Source organism: Vipera berus, assembly GCF_964194415.1.
Source record: "Vipera berus genome assembly, chromosome: 2".
Lineage (NCBI taxonomy): Eukaryota > Metazoa > Chordata > Lepidosauria > Squamata > Viperidae > Vipera > Vipera berus.
This window is the reverse complement of record NC_138203.1, coordinates 29,927,810-29,944,532: the sequence shown is the minus strand read 5'-3', so window position 1 is coordinate 29,944,532 and position 16,723 is coordinate 29,927,810. Positions and strand designations below refer to the sequence as shown.

The following is a 16,723-nucleotide window of genomic DNA, read 5'->3' as shown; positions in this document are numbered from 1 at the left end:
TGACCATAATGGGCAGGCTTCATTAGTGTCACATAAGTTAAGGATGACCTGTACATCCTTAAATTAACATTAAGTTAGAGAAAATTTTCAAGTGCTTATGTATTTTTCTCTTAGGGTAAACAGAGTAACTTCTGTTTGAATAATATTATTTTTTACATCTTTGAATATTGCACAATATTGACTGTCTTTTTTTATCTTTGTTTTAAAAAATACACATTTTGTACAGGGGACAGCAATTTGCCCAGCAGATCCAGCAACAAAATCCAGAACTCATAGAGCAACTGCGAAACCATATTCGAAGCAGATCCTTCAGTGGTAGCACTGAAGAACATTCTTGATTCAAGAAACATCAGTCAAAATATTGTTCCACTAACTCCAAAAGGCATATTGTAGCTTGTAGCAAATATCACCATTGTAATTCTTCTCAGACATGAGATAGAAAATTATTTGTGTGTATTCCTTATTGTCTGTTGAAAACAGATCATTGCACACAGATTTGAACATATCATGTATGTTTAGTGATGCCTTTGTACATGGACAATAATTAGAACTGTTGACTTATTACAATCTCTATGTCAGGGGAGCATCTTTATATTTATAAGCAACAGCATGTGGATTTTTCATTCTGAGAGAATGGATTTTTGCAGCATACTGTGCACTGAAAAACAGCTGGTACATGTCAGAGGAATAGAAGATGGGCTATCACTCTTGTATAAAGGTTATGTATAAATTATATTTGATAAGGTTGTTTCTTGCCCTCTAATACAAGGCTGTAGGGTACATATACAATTATGCATGTCTAATTGGCAATAAACATAAAGAGTTAACTTTTGACAAAGTATGGTTGATTATTGGAATTGTTGAAAGAAAAGACAGCCTGTTTGAATTGTTTCAGGATAAGATAATATGGCAGAAGAAAAGCTGAGTGAACAGAAGGTGGGGGAAAGATGGATAGGTGTGGTTATAGAAAGTGGACCAGAGATATTAAGCTGTATTTATAATGTAAGAGGGCAGCTAAAGCCAAATCAATTTGTAGAGTGATTGCTATTGATTAAGTGCAAAGTTTGAAAAGAAGATATAGAGAAATGCTTGTTCTTCTGTATTGTTTAAAAAAAAGATTAGCATCCAAATCTTCCATACTATGGGGATGGGAGAATACAATTGTGAATTCCATCTTTAAGAGGTATAATTAAGTAATGGAGTCTTCACATAACTTGCATTCAATGGTTAGTAGAAGGATGAAGTTAGAATGAATGTCCAGAAGTGGTACATAAAGGAATGTTAAAGAGAACACTCCAGAGAATATGGAATGGGGAGAATCTGCATATGGAAACTTTAAAGACCTTTCTTATGAAATGATACCATGTTCTATATTAATATAATTTTATATGCATGGTATCAACTGTATTTGTCATCTACCTGCTTGCATAGTCCTGGAAGGTTGACTGTACATTACAGATACATTTAAGAATTTGAGATGGCATACATAAGTACATTGTTTTAAACACTGACTAATATATAAAACTGCATTCATCATAGTTTTATCCCTCTACTATGAATCTGATTGCACCCCCGCACTATTATTTTTTCCTTGTTTCTTCCTTCCATTTTTTCTAATACAGAACAGAATTACTTAAATCATTTCTGCAGGAATAGAACGGTTCATTCAGGAGAAAGCTTTCAGTGTCACAGTATGTTATATTTAGAAAACCTTTCATGGGAGGATAGCCTGGAATATTGATTGGGTGGAAGAACACTGACAACCTTCTGCTTCCAAACAACAATTGGTTAAACATTTATTCTAAATATATGTGGAGAACCATCCTGACTGTTTCATAAACTTTCCTCCCGTCTGTGTTTAACAAGTTTTGTTGGCACTAGAACAGACTAAACTCACTGCATTAAGTGTATACTCTAAAAGTGGGAGGAACTGCTAACAAATAGTAATTTAGAATAGGTTTGTAGTTCAGATGTTAATAATGAACTCTAAAAACTGTTCTAAATTATACTATGTGTAATTAATGTTCTGAAATCATTTGGTAAATTTACTCCAGTGCTAACTTAATAATTGCTGCTATAGTGCTTACTGTTGCTAGTCTAATTCTAAAATAAAGGTTCCATGTTTTTCTTAGCTACCCCATCCCTTATATAAGCATGTGTTAAAATGTCCTGTGTATCCTGATTCATTGTCTTTCAAAATCAAAAAGGTAGGTGTGTAATACAGCACTAACATTTCATATTCACAGTGGAGTATTTGCCAAATGAATGCGTATTTCAGAAAGTAACATTTAAATAACTATTCGCATTCCACTCTATTCCTTATCTCAATTTTTCAAGGACATATACTGGATCAGTTCTCTGTTATTTGGAATACGTTTAATAAAACAAATATGCCGTTTTCATATACAATTTGTCTGCGGTGATTTTTTTTCATTCTTTATTTCAGTTAAAAGTCTATTCTCATGTCTCAAGCTTTTTTAAACCAGGGATATTTGTAGAGGTAACTGCACTTATAGTTACATATTCTATTTAGAAATTTAGCCGTAGCAGTTCGAAAGCACATAAAAATGCAAGTAGAAAAATAGGGACCACTATGGTGGGAAGGTAACAGTGTTCCGTGCGCCTTTGGCATCTAGTCATGCCGGCCACATGACCACTGAGTCGTCCTCGGACAAGCGCTGGCTCTTCGGCTTTGAAACGGAGATGAGCACCGGCCCCTAGAGTTGGAAACGACTAGCACACAAGTGCAGGGGAACCTTTACCTTTACCTTATTAAGTGACAGACTTCTTCTTAAGTTTAATATAACTTGTTTCTTAAGTAAAGATTGCCATTAGGAGTAAAAAAAAATCCTATTTCATGTTAAGCTTTCATAACAAATGCCAACAATTGTGGCAAGTACCAAAAATTACCACAGAAAACAGTACCTGATATAATTATATTAGTATCTGATATAATTAAATTTTCTTGTTATTCCCAGCTCTTTATACCCTTTATTTGGTCTACAAATCTGAATTTTTAATTATGAAACCACTCATTTTACTGAATCGCTATATGTAGCCTTACTAACACATATTCCTTCAACCAGGCAAGCCCACCATCTAATGTACAGACTGAGATGATCCATGTCAAATATAACTAGGATGAGAAGAAAAGGAATCTGCCCAATTGGAATCCAGCACTCTCCATCAGTTGAAACCATCTTGGAAAAATACAATAGTGCCTTTTTCAAAAGAATCATAGTAATGTGGTCCAGCAAAGAATCTTGTAGCAATTTGAAGGTTTCAGTTCATAGTAATTTCAAAATCTGTGTACTGTGTTAACAGTGCTTTCAGAAGCACGAAGTGTTATGAGATGTAGGTGTATCCATACAAATGCTTTAATAAATGAGACCTAAGGAAATATATAGAAAGTTACTGGAGATGGCACAGTTCCCTTAAAGGTAAAGGTAAAGGTTCCCCCGCACATGCATGCTAGTTGTTTCCAACTCTAGGGGCCGGTGCTCATCTCCGTTTCAAAGCTGAAGAGCCAGCGCTTCTGCTTTTCTTTTTCTTGTCCATATTCACTATACTGCACATAGTGACCCAAAATGCCTGATTATTTTTATCCATAATCAGTGACTTATTATGAGATTGAAAATATGATACTAATTAAAGAAAACAGCCTGCTTGAGAGATCACTAGCATCCAATAATGATTTTATTTTCTCAGAAATACCATTTTCATTTGTTTTATTATTTATAAGAATATATGAAGTCATACATCAAAAGCAAAGTGTCTGCTCTATGGACACTGGAATAAGAATAGTGGATGTCACTACCTTATATCAGTTTCAACTTTATTTAACAGGAAATTGGGATTTTGGGGGAGGGAAAGGTGGATGAATATTAATACTTTCACCTGCATCTGTACACTGAGGAAACAATTAATAAGCCAACAAGAATCTTACCTTTTTGTTTCAATTTATCTTTAAACTAAATATGTAAAACTACCTAATGATCTTCACTAGTATAAAACCTTTATTCCATGTCTAACACTTTCCATAGAATCTATTCTTCTTTGGTTACTTGTCTGACGATTATTGTATGATTGTTTTTGTACATAAGTAAAGGTAAAGGTTCCCCCGCACATGCGTGCTAGTTGTTTCCGACTCTAGGGGCCGGTGCTCATCTCCGTTTCAAAGCCAAAGAGCCAGCGCTTGTCCAAGGACGTCTCCATGGTCATGTGGCTGGCATGACTAGATGCCAAAGGCGCACGGAATGCTGTTACCTTCCCACCGTAGTGGTCCCTATTTTTCTACTTGCATTTTTACATGCTTTCGAACTGCTAGATTGGCAGAAGCTGGGACGAGTAACAGGCACTCACTCTGCTACGCGGCACTTGGGATTCAACCCGCCAAACTGCTGACCTGATCGACAAGCTCAGCATCCTAACCCACTGAGCCACCGCGTCCCTTAGACAGTTCCCTTACAGCTAAGCTAATTTGCATATATAGTGGAATTAAAACTTCTGTGCACTATTAGTTGAATAATAGTGGCTCAAAATTAAATGGCTAAAACTTCTGTTTTCCAGAAAGTTGATTTAATTGCTAAAGTAATAGTCTGGAGCACCCTGACCTGTTTCTGAAAGGCTTCAATGGCTTCCAGTTTCCTCTAAGTATACATTATAGCTGGTGGCAATAACATTAATCTTTTATTGAAACTTGCTTCAATTCATTTTAGTGACTACAATCCTCTTATGTACTTTTTGCTGAAAAAAATTATTAGAAAGGGTAGATTATGAAAGGAAACTTTAACGCAACACTATAAAATATAAATATTTTTATAACTGCTGTTAAGACCAGAAACCCCTTCCTCAATATTTTTTCTTTTTCCTCTTCTACCTCTTCACTTTTCTATTACTTTTATCTAATTCAAAATTTGAATCACAGCATACATATGTTGCATTTAAACCCAAAATTTAATTACCTATCAAAGTTTTCTAGTAATTTGTTGACAAATATAGGGACAAATGGAGGTTGGAAGGTATTTCTTGTCTCAGAGTTGTATAAATAAATTTAGCTGTGAAATGTGAAACAAATCTTGAGACTGCCAACTTCATCTAGTATTAAGAAAAACTAGGAACATGGAGCAGGACTTACCATGCCTAAAGATACTGGAAACATTCATGGGCTCACTTGAATTAACCTAGGTAAAGGTTAGAGAACCTGTGGTCCTTCAGTTGTTTTTGCACTATAGTTTCCAGCATCTTTCATCAATAGCTACAGAAGTCATGGTAGCTCAATTATATTTAAGAGTCACCTGGATTCTCCTAGTTTCATATACTAAGGACGAACAACCTAACATGAAAGAATTCCTACAAAATAGCTTGCAACAGAATGTCTAATCAGTCTTAAAGGGCAAATAGATTACTATTCATCAAGAAGCCATCTAGTTCATAGGCAGTAGCTTTATTCATGCATAACCCTAAGCCATTATATGATGCATCTTGTTTTGAGTTAAAGCTACATATGCATCCATATTACAATTTAGACATTGTGATTTGTTTAGCAAACCATAGTTATCCTTTCGTTAGCATCAGATGTAAACTCTTCCTGTATGCCGGTACATATGTACAGTTCCTAAGAAATAACAATGAGAACCTGTCTATTAATTTCAAGCATCCCTTGACTCCCAGACATCTGGTTACTTATTGGAAAAGAGAATGGCATATTAGATAGAAGTTTAATCTGATTCAGAATTTACTTTATTCAAATCTACATATTTGTTTCTTTCCCAAATCAATTTTTCCCCAAACCACCTATTTCTCCAACTCTAGGTTCATATGTAGAGTTGCAGGTTCACATGTAAAGTTAGAGTCATGGAGTATATGTTGTATAATTCTATATAACATGGTTCAAACCACTAATCCTTTAATCTTAAAATATCATCTATAAATCATATGTTCCTACATTTATAGAATCCTGTTTTTTCCAATGAAGACTGGGAAAAATTTTCCAGTTCCCTTCCCATGTACAGAATTATTTTTCTAAGAATTACAAATCATACTGCAAGTATTAGAAAATGATCTGTACAAAAATGTAACACAAATAGTTGTGTAAGTTGCCTAAGTCTTTATTTTCAAATAGATTAAAATACACATCATTGGTTGACCCTTAGCAGCTATTTTTAAATGTTCCAAAAGTGTCATGTTCATTTATAGGAGGATTATTAAAGAAGAGCATCATTTTTTTTCTCTTGATACAGTTAGATGTACTCTGGATTCATTAGATTGTTGTCAGAGAATTGGTCCACAAATCTTAAGAAGTTTTTAAAAAAGATTTTCTTAGTTTTATTTCATTTTGAAGAAACCACACAGACTTGAGCGATATCATCATATTCATATGTTCTTTTCAAAAAGGTATCTGTTAATCTTAAGCCAGAGACACTCTAAAATGGAAACAAAGGATAGACACAGTGATTAAAGTGATTGGAGAGAGAATAAGGCTAAAATCAGAGCCACTTTAATATCTTACTTGTAGTCCCTGTACTGATGATAGCAGCGTAAGTGTCAAATATAGAGATGAAGTAGGATGCAGTTTGCCCAGTTGTCTTCCTGACACACCACACCAGTGAATTGAATTAGTATTGCACATTTCCAAAACCAGATCCATGGTCCTTTCACTGCTAGATAAAATGTATACATATAATTTAATACAAATACCAGTTTTTTAAAGATCCAGTTCATATCACTTTTCTTACTATACCAGTTTTTCTTTTTGGCAATTTTAGAAGGTACACATCATGATTCATTCATCTTATGCACACATTTCTATGGTGTTGAATTTCAAATACAGGGGCAAAGATTGAAAATTTCCTTTTGAGAAGTCTTTTCTGGGAATCACTTTACAGTTGGGCAAATGCCGCTAGATTCTCTCTTATGCATATTGGCCTTTCATAAATAATATTGACCTAATAATTCATACCCATCCATCTATACCTCAGAAATTCTGGTTTTTTTGGTTATGAAATTATAAATGGCATTACAATTGAAGAAAGATAGGATGCAGATGAATTAGAGATTCCCCAGCTTGGTTTATATGATATTCAGCAGTGAATTTTAGAAAATTTTAATTTTAATTGATTTAAATATGAAGTATTAAAGCAAGGTACAGAGTGTCTTAGTTCATACAAAATGCTACTCTTGTTAACAGAATACATGTCACATATACATATTATGTCTATGAAAGCTTGGTTCACGAAACGTGTCTAGATTCCTACAGCATACTAACCTACAAATATCCCTATCTTAGTTAATGGGTTGTACAAATCAAGTTCTAAATATTTATAATGGAAAGTTCAGCAAAAATACACATACCAACCTTCTTTATATTATGCTAAATCATACTGTGGTTTGTTTATTTTTCGCTTGTGTGTGCACCTAGCCACTATGTGCATATGTGGTGTGTGCACCTAGCCACTGTGGCTTATTAAACAATGAACCACAGTCTTGCATGACTTGGAATGCGCTTAAAAACTCCAGCCTTATCCAGCTGTACATCCAAAACACCATTCCAATCTCCCATAAAAATAAAAGATTTATAATCCAACTGGGTAATCTTTGTGTGAAGTAAGCTAAAAAAATCAGCTTGTTGTTGGTTAGGTGCATATAATCCAACTAAAAGCGTCTTTTTACCTTCTAACAACAGCTCAATCATAACATATCGTCCATGCTTATCTGCTTCAATTAAGTCTGCTGTTAAGGCACTTTTAACATAAACAACCACTCCATTTTTCTTATTCTCTGCAGAGGCAACAAATTGCGTACCCAGTCTCGAGTTCAATAAATACTTTTGATCCAAAACTCTAATATGCGTTTCTTGCAAACATATAACATCTATCTTAAATTGTTTTAAGTATTGAAAAACTTTCTTCCTCTTCTGCGGTGAATTTAATCCATTAACATTCCAGGTTAGAAATTTAGTTGCCATGCATATCCTCCAAAAGCTCTTGGACCACAGCTTTGATAGGACTAATTTCTTTAGGCCGTGCTCCTCCCACAGCTTGACTATATGTACGTTGTGAAGAATCTGAAGACTTTTGCTGATCTTGTTCTTTTATTTTCTTTGCTCGTTTTAAAGCAGCACGCGTTACTCTTTGCTCTCTAGGATCATCCAAAGAAGTTGTAGCTTGATCTCCTCCAACACCACTTTCCTCTGTTCCATCCTCTTGATGTTTTCCTTCTCCAGATCCCTTTCCAGCTTCCAGAAGTGTTAATGGGGCTGCTTTTAAGACATTGTTATAGAAATCACGCGCTTGCTTCACAGTAATCAGCCGGTACCTTTTACCTTCATGCATCACCATCAGCCCCTCAGGGATCTCCCATCTGAACCTTATATCTCTTTGCTTAAACTCCTGCACAAGAAATGCATAGTCCTTCCTTCCCCTTAAGATCCTTGGAGGAATTTCTTTTAAAACCAGAACTTCTTGTCCAGCAATCACCACTTTAACATCATAGGCAGCTTGTATAACTTGGTCTCTAATTTCTCTTTTTGCAAAATAAACCACCACATCTCTAGGCAACTTTCTCTGCCTAGCAATCCATGAATTCACCCTGAACACTTTATCCATAGCTGCTCTTATTTCAGATGCTGGCTGGTTTAATACCCCTTCAAGAGCCTCAGAGATCAGTTGCTTTAAATCTTCTTTAATATCCTCTTTTAAACCTCTAATTCTGATAGCAAACTGCATCTGGTAATATTGGGCCAAGCTTAACTCCTTTTCCACTTTGTCTCTTATATTTTCATTCTCTCGAGCCTTTACTTCTAATATAGCATTTCTTTGAGCCAAATCATCCATTTTTTCATCTAATTCTTCCACACATTCCGCCACTTTATGCACTGAGGACAAAATGTCTACCTTCATCACGCTGAGCTTCTGTTCCATCCTCTCTTCCATTCTCTCCTCCAGTTTCTCCAGTTTCTCCTCCATCTGCGCAAATTTATCTGCCATTGATTGATTGATTGATTCCAAAAGTTTATCCAAAGCATCTCGTAAATCCTTCGGTGTCAGCGCTTCAGGAGGGTGCAATGCCTGTAGTGATGATTGTTGCACTGGCGAGGATCCACCACTCCGAAGAGTTTTAGGGGGAGGTTTCGCCGCCATCTTTTAGTCCTCAATTATGACGCACTTTCAAAAGTTTACAAAGTCCAACAAGCTAGAGAGTATATTAAAATAAATCTCTTCACCTTTGTCTCTTGTACCGCTCTGCCTGCTCCTTTAAATCATAGTCCTTTCTGCAGGCAGGGATGGTTCGCAGACGCCTGGCTCCGCTCCAAGAAGTTCGGAGCAGAGACGCCGGCCAGCTGGGAGCAACCCAGGCTTCGGGGGAGTTCAATCCTTCAGCCGCCCAAGCTCCAAGCTCAGGCGGCCCTGGAGAACTCTACCCCTACCTGGGGCCTCACCCCCTCCTCTTCTCCCGAGGAGGGGGCTTCAATTTCGCCCGAACAGCTGATCGGCGCTGTTTCGGGCGAAAAAACAAACAGCTGAGCCGCGGGCAGCCCGGGAAGGCTGTCTACGGCGCCGCGCCGCCACCGGAAGTCCAAAGTCTTTTTTGAAATGAAGGATGACTTGGAATTACGAGATATTTGGCGTGAGAGACACTTCCAAGAGAAGGATTATACCTTTTATTCTGACAGACACCAATCTTTTTCAAGGATTGATTTTATTTTGTTGACTAATGACCTTTTTCTGAGATCTAAAAAGGTGAAGATTTGTGCGAGAATTATCTCTGACCACAGCCCAGTTTGGTTGGAGATTGATGAGGAGAAAAGAGACAGACGCTCGTGGCGTGTAAATGAGAATTTGTTTAGAAATCAGAAAAATGTGGAAGAATGTAAACAGCGGATGAAGGATTTTTTTGAGATTAATATGAATAAGGGTACTTCTATGGACATGGTTTGGGATGCTAGCAAGGCCTATATGAGAGGGGTGTTGATATATATGAACAATAGACATAGACGTGCAGTGGAAATTAGAAGGAAACAACTGGAGAATGAAATAAAGGAAAAAGAAAAGGCTTTGATTTTGAATCCAGAGGATGTGAAGATTAAGGAGGCTATTAGATTGCTAAGAGGACAATTTGATAAATTAATGGCAGATCAAGTGGCAACTAATCTGCGGTTTGCTAGGCATAATACTTTTTGCAACGCTAATAAACCAGGCAGATGGTTAGCTTATAGACTGAGAAAAAAGCAAAGGGCCTCTAATATAGATAAGATTGAATATAAAGGAAGGGTTGTGTTTCAACAGAATCTTATTAAGGATGCTTTTCTGGATTTTTATTCGAAATTATATACTAAGGAGGAAATTAATATAAAAGATATTGATATATATTTGGAGAATGCTAGCATCCCGGTTCTTACGCAAGTACAAAAAGAGGGGATTAATCAACTGATTACAGAAGAGGAAATTTTTACAGCTATTAAGGAACTGAAGGTGGATAAAGCACCAGGCACTGATGGCTTGACTGCGGCCTATTATAAAAACTTGCAATTAGAGATGATAAAACCGTTAAAGGAACTGTTCCAGACAATCCAGAGGGGGGGAGAGGTGCCCCCGTCTTGGAGAACAGCTTTTATTTCTTTGATTCCGAAGGAAGACCAGGATGCTACTCAAGTTAAAAATTATAGACCGATATCGCTTTTAAATACAGACTATAAGATATTTGCTAAGGTCTTGGCTAATAGACTGATGAGGGTCCTGCAACAGGTGATTCACGGGGACCAAACGGGGTTTATTAGTGGTAGGCAAATGAAAAATAATGTGAGACATATAGTTGATGTGTTAGAGTTTTTGGAAAGGCACAACCAGATCTCTGCAGCGCTAATCTTTTTAGATGCTGAAAAGGCTTTTGATCAATTGAATTGGCAATTTTTGTTGAAAGTCTTAGATAAAATGGATTTTGGCGAAAATTTTTTGCAGACGATTAGGGCATTATATCAAAAACAAACTGCCCGAATCATAGTTAATAATAGCTTGACAGCAGTATGTAATATTGAGAAGGGCACAAGGCAAGGGTGTCCGTTATCGCCCTTGTTATTTGTGTTAACATTGGAGATACTATTGACCAAGATTCGGAATTCAGAAAAAATTAAGGGAATTCAAGTTGGAGATCAGGACTATAGATTGAGAGCATTTGCCGATGATCTGGTTGTTACAGTGACCCAGCCAGAGAACTCTGTTGTGGACCTGATGGAGATAATAACACAATATGGCAAAGTTTCTGGATTTAAAGTAAATATACAGAAAACTAAAATTTTGGCTAGAAATATGACAGTTTCACAGAAGGCTCTCTTAGAAGGATTAACTGGATTTGAGATTGTTAAAAGGGTTAAATATCTGGGGGTGATTTTGTCGCCCTCTAATACAAAGCTATATAAAAATAATTATGAAAAATTATGGGGAAAAATTCAAAAAGAATTGGAGAGTTGGCAAAAATTGTAATTGTCTTTGTTGGGACGGATTGCAGCAGTGAAAATGAATGTCCTGCCCAAATTTTTATTTTTATTTCAAATGATACCGATTCTTAAGAAAGATTCTAATTTGGAGGAATGGCAGCGTGGTATCAATAAATTTGTCTGGGCAGGGAAAAAGCCACGAGTTAAACTTAAGATTATGCAGGATACTCGTGAGAGAGGTGGCCTTAAGCTGCCCAATTTGAAATTATATTATGAAGCTGCTGCATTAGTAGGAATAAGCGATTGGATTAATTTGACGCAATTGAGGTTATTAAATCTTGAGGGCCATGATCTGTTGTTTGGCTGGCATGCATATTTGTTGTATGATAAGAAGGTAGATATTGTGTTCAGGATGCATATTTTAAGACAGGCATTGCTGAGAGTTTGGAAGAAGTATAGACATAAGTTAAGCAGCAAGATACCATTGTGGGCAATTCCAAAACACGCAATAGAAAATATACATGCTGGCTTTAAACATGATGTGACTACGTACAAGGAGATTTTAAGTTTGGAAAGGAATATTTGGTGCTTGAAAGCATATAGCCTGTTGCGAGAAGAGAAGGTTGTCCAAACTTGGTTTCAATATATTCAGTTACGGGCCAGGTGGAAAGAAGACCAGAAAAATGGATTTATAATGACTGATGAAAATTTGATAAAGCAAATTAGAAACCAGGGACCAGCACATATTAAACGGATATATCTTGCATTGCTGGAGATTGATTCAGAAACGGAGCTTGTTAAAGATTGCATGATAAAATGGGCCCAAAACATTCAGGAAGTTATTACAATGGACACCTGGGAGAAGATTTGGGTGAGGAATGTAAAATTTACTCAAGCTCAAAATTTAAGAGAGAACTTTTACAAAATGTTTTATAGATGGCATTTAGATCCCAAAAAGCTTGCAAGTATGTATCCGAAATACCAGCCTAAATGTTGGAGATGTGGTGATGAAGATGCAACATATTTTCATATATGGTGGACATGTAAGAAGGTTAAGGCTTTTTGGATAAAAGTCTGGTGGAATATGCAGAAGATTTTTAAACGGAGGATAAAGTTTTGTCCGCAATTTTTTTTGTTGGGAATAATTGTTGACGCTACAGTTGTGGACTCTAAGCTGATGTTGAACTTAGTTACGGCAGCAAGACTTTTGATAGGTCAATATTGGAAGAAAGAGGTACTGCCGACTATAGAAGAATGGACTTTAAAGGTTTCCGACCTGGCAGAGATGGCGAAGATTTCAGCCTATTTGAAAGATCATTCGCAAGAACGTTATATTATGGAATGGAGAAAATGGATTGAGTTTATCCAGAACAAGTATAGGGTTAAGAAGTTTTATGTAGCATTCGAATGAGTCTTCTTTCGTTTCTTTTTCTTTCTTTTATGCTAGTTTTTTTTTATATACATTTATTATGGTTAAGGTGTGTTTTATCCTATATAAGCTAGAGAGTGATGGATTTTAGAATCTATAGTCTTTAGTATATGGTAGTTTATGATTGCTTTTTTACATACATATACCTTGTATTTAGCTCTGGGAAGTCGGGGGGGGAGGGGGGGTGGAGGGAGGAGGGGAGGGAGGGACGTTGGGGGGAGGTAGGGGGGGTAGAGGGAGGGGGAAGGGTTTTTTTTTTTTTTTTTTTTTCTAATGGAAAACTGTATTTTAAAACTTTTCAATAAAAAAAAAAAAAAAAAAAAAAAAACAATGAACCACAGTTAAACAAATGACTTGGTACAGTTTATTAGATAAGGTACAATCGCACTAGCTATGTTAAAAACTAAAGTTATCACATTAAACTGTAATTTTGAATCCAGTCAATAATTAAAACTAGAACACAACTTTATCCTTTCTTATTAATACATACACCTCAAACGTTGTGAAATAAATCACTTTTGATTCTAAATCTGAGTGATTGAAGGTAGGATTACTGGCAATCTATTTGTAAAAATATTTCTAAGAGCCAATTGCTTCAACAAAATAATTTTAACCATAATATTATGAATCTATTTTGTGAATTTCATATTAACATTAATATTTTAGTACAAACAACCCTCGCTTAACAATAGCCTTGTTTAGCAACTGTTCAAATTTACAATGGCACTGAAAAAGTAACTTTGGCCAGTCCTCACACTTACGACCATTGTAGGGTCATGTGATCGAGATTCAGATGCTTTGCCACCAGCAGGTATTTACAAACTCCACAGCATCCCATGGTCATGATAGCCATTTGTGCACTTTACTGCTGGCTTTTGACAGACAGTCAATGGAGAACCCGGCAGTAAAATCACAAGTCATGGACATGTGATATCTGATTAACTAGTGAATTGATTAGTGATAGACTTCTGGTTCTAATTGTGATCATTAGGTGAGGACTACCTGTGCATCTAAAAATAAGGATCAAGACATACTGAGTGAGCCATCTTTACAGAGCTTTTCCTTTGATTGAAAATAAAGATTCCATTCTGAAAATCCAAATGAGCAAGGGAAAGTATTGCATTACCTGCAGTTTGTTATTTTACAAGTGATGTTGAAAGGCTCTTCCAGGCTGACTGTGTCGGGTATTGTCTCCAATGAAAGCCTCACATCACCGTAACCTGGAGCCTAAGGAGTATTAAAAGCTTAGCAAAGCATGACTGATCATTCTTACAGTACGTGCCATCAAGTCATTTTCAACTCCTAGCAAAAACAAAGCAACATAACAATATCTTTGTGCACCTTGTCTAACCTCAATGTACTAAGGATGAAAGTGTAAGCAATTAAATTAACCTTTCAAATGTCATTGAGAGACCATATCTTCCTTTGGCTAGGTATAAGCAGGAGGAATCTTCATGAGATTCTTTCTTTTTTTAAAAAAATACTTAGAATCATATATATTCATGAAGTCACCAGTTGCAAGCTATACATTCTTACAAAGGGAGACATCCAATATAATATTTACAAATTTTATATTTTCTATTTATTTTAATGGCATCCTCCAGCTGCTATTATTCCTCATGGACTATGTTTTAAAGATAACATTTTTAATATTCTTTTTAAGGATATTAAAAGCCTTGGTGGAGCAGTGGGCTAATGCCTCCTTAAGTAACACCAGCTGCCTGCAATTAGTGCAGGTTCGCATCCCACCAGGCTCAAGGTTGACTCAGCCTTCCATCCTTCCGAGGTAGGTAAAATGAGGACCCAGATTGTTGGGGGCAATTAAGCTGACTTTGTAATAATGCCGCTTGGGGGTGTGTGAAAGCCCTAATAAGCAGGCATATACATAGAATGAAGGCTACTGCTAAGCTTGTAAGCCGCCCTGAGTCTTCGGAGAAGGGCGGGATATAAATGGAATAAAAATTAAAAAAATAAAATTAAAAATATTGTACTGCCATTTGCATGAGACCACAAAAACATTCCTATTTCAAGGATGATTTCAATGGACTGGGAAATGTTAGGTTATCTAATGGTTTCTGGAAAACCTGCAAGCAAGGCACAAAGGTGATAGCTTTCTCCTACTAGCTGCCTCCTAGCATCTGATATTGATTCTATATACAGAGGCTCCGCTGAGACATCCATGCTATTACAGACTGATAATTCTATGCTTCATTAATCTGTCTAATCCCTTTTAAAGGCACTTAAGCAAATGGCCATCATCCTACAGGGCCATCTTGTGGAATGAAAACAATGATATAATGAAGAATAAGGGATATGTTCATTCCAACTCTTTTAACAACAGATGACAAATGAAAAAAACCACATATTACTTGGCTTTTTGCTACTTCTGAAAATTGTTCTTGAAGATTAAAAAAGATGCTCAGATATACCTAAAAAGATGTTTTCTGAAAAAAAAAAATAGGTAAATATTAAGACACTAATTTATCATGTACAACATATATATTCATCATGCTCAGTGTGAATTGTCAGCAGACAGATTCTTCACTATTTTTCCTTTTGTTCACAGCAAAGAAAATGCAGCTTAGCTTTCTTCAAAGAACATCATAAAAAGGACTTGCCATTCTTTGAAGTTGGCTGGTTTGCAACCTTCCCTTTTCACCCAAATTTGTCTTCCATACGATATCGAGCTTCCCAATAACTGTTACACCTTTAATAACACCAACTTTTTCTGAAAATTCCTGCTTGGGTTTCAGACAATATAAATACTGGCGTGTATCCATTGGTTGTAAGTATGTTCTTGTACCAAATGTTGACACACTGGAGGGAAAGTAAAAGTTCACCTTAGTTTATACTTCAGATTTGGATTTCTAGCTAATTCATTTAAGAATCGGTCTACAATTATGGCAAATAAATTGACACAAAGAGAAGGAAAACAAAATCACTCAAAATTAAATTTGAAGCCCTTGTGCTTTAGGGGTTAAATGTTTGGGTTGGCATGAAGAAACCAAGGTTCTCCAGCCTAATCATGGAAGGTCACCGAATGACTTCAGGCTGGTCGCTCTCATCCCAACTGTAAAGGTAAGTGAAAGTGCCTTGGGAGAAGTGGGACGGGACAAGGGGAGAAGAGATGCTGCCTACTAGGAAATGATAAGAAAGGGCATAGCCCACAGCCACATAATAGGTGGAGAATAAGGCTCAAAAGGAATCTTCCCCTTTCAGACTTGCAAGTTTCTGTTAAAGTAACCTTATAGTACAGCCTTACCAAAAGGAACATTATGTCATCTGGTCCTGTTTCATGTCTGTTCTACCTCAAAAAGCTAACACCAACCTATCTCAGAAAGGGTTGCCGAGAGAAAAAAGTAGGAAGATGGAATGTTGTATAGTGTTGTGCTCCTGAATGAAAGGTAAGATAGGACTCTGAGCTTGTCAATCAGAAGGTCGGCAGTTTGGCCGCTTGAATCCTGAGTGCCGCGTAACAGAGTGAGCACGTTACTCGTCCCAGCTTCTGCCAACCTAGCAGTTCGAAAGCACGTAAAAATGCAAGTACAAAAATAGGGACCACTACAGTGGGAAGGTAACAGCGTTCCAAGTGCCTTTGGCGTCTAGTCATGCCGGCCACATGACCACGAAGACGTCCTCAGACAAACGCTGGCTCTTCGGCTTTGAAACGGAGATGAGCACCAGCCCCTAGAGTCGGAAACGACTAGCACACATGTGCAGGGGAACCTTTACCTATATAACTATATATATATATATAGTTACGTACTACAATCTATGTGGCAATTAAGAAGTTTTTAAAAAGAATTCCAAGTTTTAAAAAAAATTAAAAAATCTTTAAAATACTAGTTTTCCCTCACATG

The 16,723-nt window shown here is 36.6% G+C and overlaps 2 protein-coding genes across 5 annotated transcripts in view; one reads left to right on the top strand and one right to left on the bottom strand.

Moving 5' to 3' along the window:
• SGTB (small glutamine rich tetratricopeptide repeat co-chaperone beta) overlaps positions 1-2,565 on the top strand; it is a 37,429-nt gene extending 34,864 nt beyond the window's left edge. For both annotated transcript variants that reach the window (XM_081317503.1, XM_081317502.1), the window contains one exon: positions 227-2,565. In XM_081317503.1, the coding sequence (XP_081173629.1) occupies positions 227-338 (112 nt within the window). In that variant the 3' untranslated portion in view covers positions 339-2,565. The remainder of the gene's footprint in view (positions 1-226) is intronic.
• Positions 2,566-6,089: 3,524 nt separating this feature from the next.
• Positions 6,090-16,723, bottom strand: part of LOC308663144 (trafficking protein particle complex subunit 13) — a 30,143-nt gene continuing 19,509 nt past the window's right edge. For 2 of the 3 annotated variants that reach the window (XM_081319347.1, XM_081319345.1), the window contains 4 exons: positions 15,482-15,680; positions 13,990-14,090; positions 6,512-6,662; positions 6,090-6,425 (listed from right to left, as the gene is read on the bottom strand). In XM_081319347.1, coding sequence (XP_081175473.1) covers positions 6,333-6,425; positions 6,512-6,662; positions 13,990-14,090; positions 15,482-15,680 — 544 coding nt within the window. In that variant the 3' untranslated portion in view covers positions 6,090-6,332. The remainder of the gene's footprint in view (positions 6,426-6,511; positions 6,663-13,989; positions 14,091-15,481; positions 15,681-16,723) is intronic. The other variant, XM_081319346.1, reaches the window with a different exon arrangement.